We start from the raw sequence: 223 nt of genomic DNA, 5'->3' as shown, positions 1-223 counted from the left end.
TACGTACGCACGTTCACCCGCACCTGACTCCGACGGCGTTGCACCTGCGCACCATGTCGACGAATTCCTCCTCGGATCCGGAGCGCGACTCGAGCTTGTACGAGACGGGCTGGTAGCGCTGCCACCACGGGTACGGGTACTCGGGCGGGTTCGTCAGGTGCTCGTTCGGGGGAGACACCTGGGGGCGGCGAAAAGGTCGCTCATTGTAATGGAGTGTTGGTGT

General features: G+C 63.2%; 1 protein-coding gene across 1 annotated transcript in view; it reads right to left on the bottom strand.

The window, feature by feature from the left end:
• The window catches only part of LOC119594811 (alpha-amylase 1-like), a 15,613-nt gene that overhangs the window by 12,122 nt on the left and 3,268 nt on the right, over positions 1 to 223 (bottom strand). Inside the window, 1 exon segment of the mRNA XM_037943902.1 lies at positions 24 to 178. Coding sequence (XP_037799830.1) covers positions 24 to 178 — 155 coding nt within the window.

This window comes from Penaeus monodon, chromosome 34 (genome assembly GCF_015228065.2).
Source record: "Penaeus monodon isolate SGIC_2016 chromosome 34, NSTDA_Pmon_1, whole genome shotgun sequence".
Classification (NCBI taxonomy): Eukaryota; Metazoa; Arthropoda; class Malacostraca; order Decapoda; family Penaeidae; genus Penaeus; species Penaeus monodon.
This window is presented reverse-complemented; position numbering and strand designations above follow the sequence as displayed.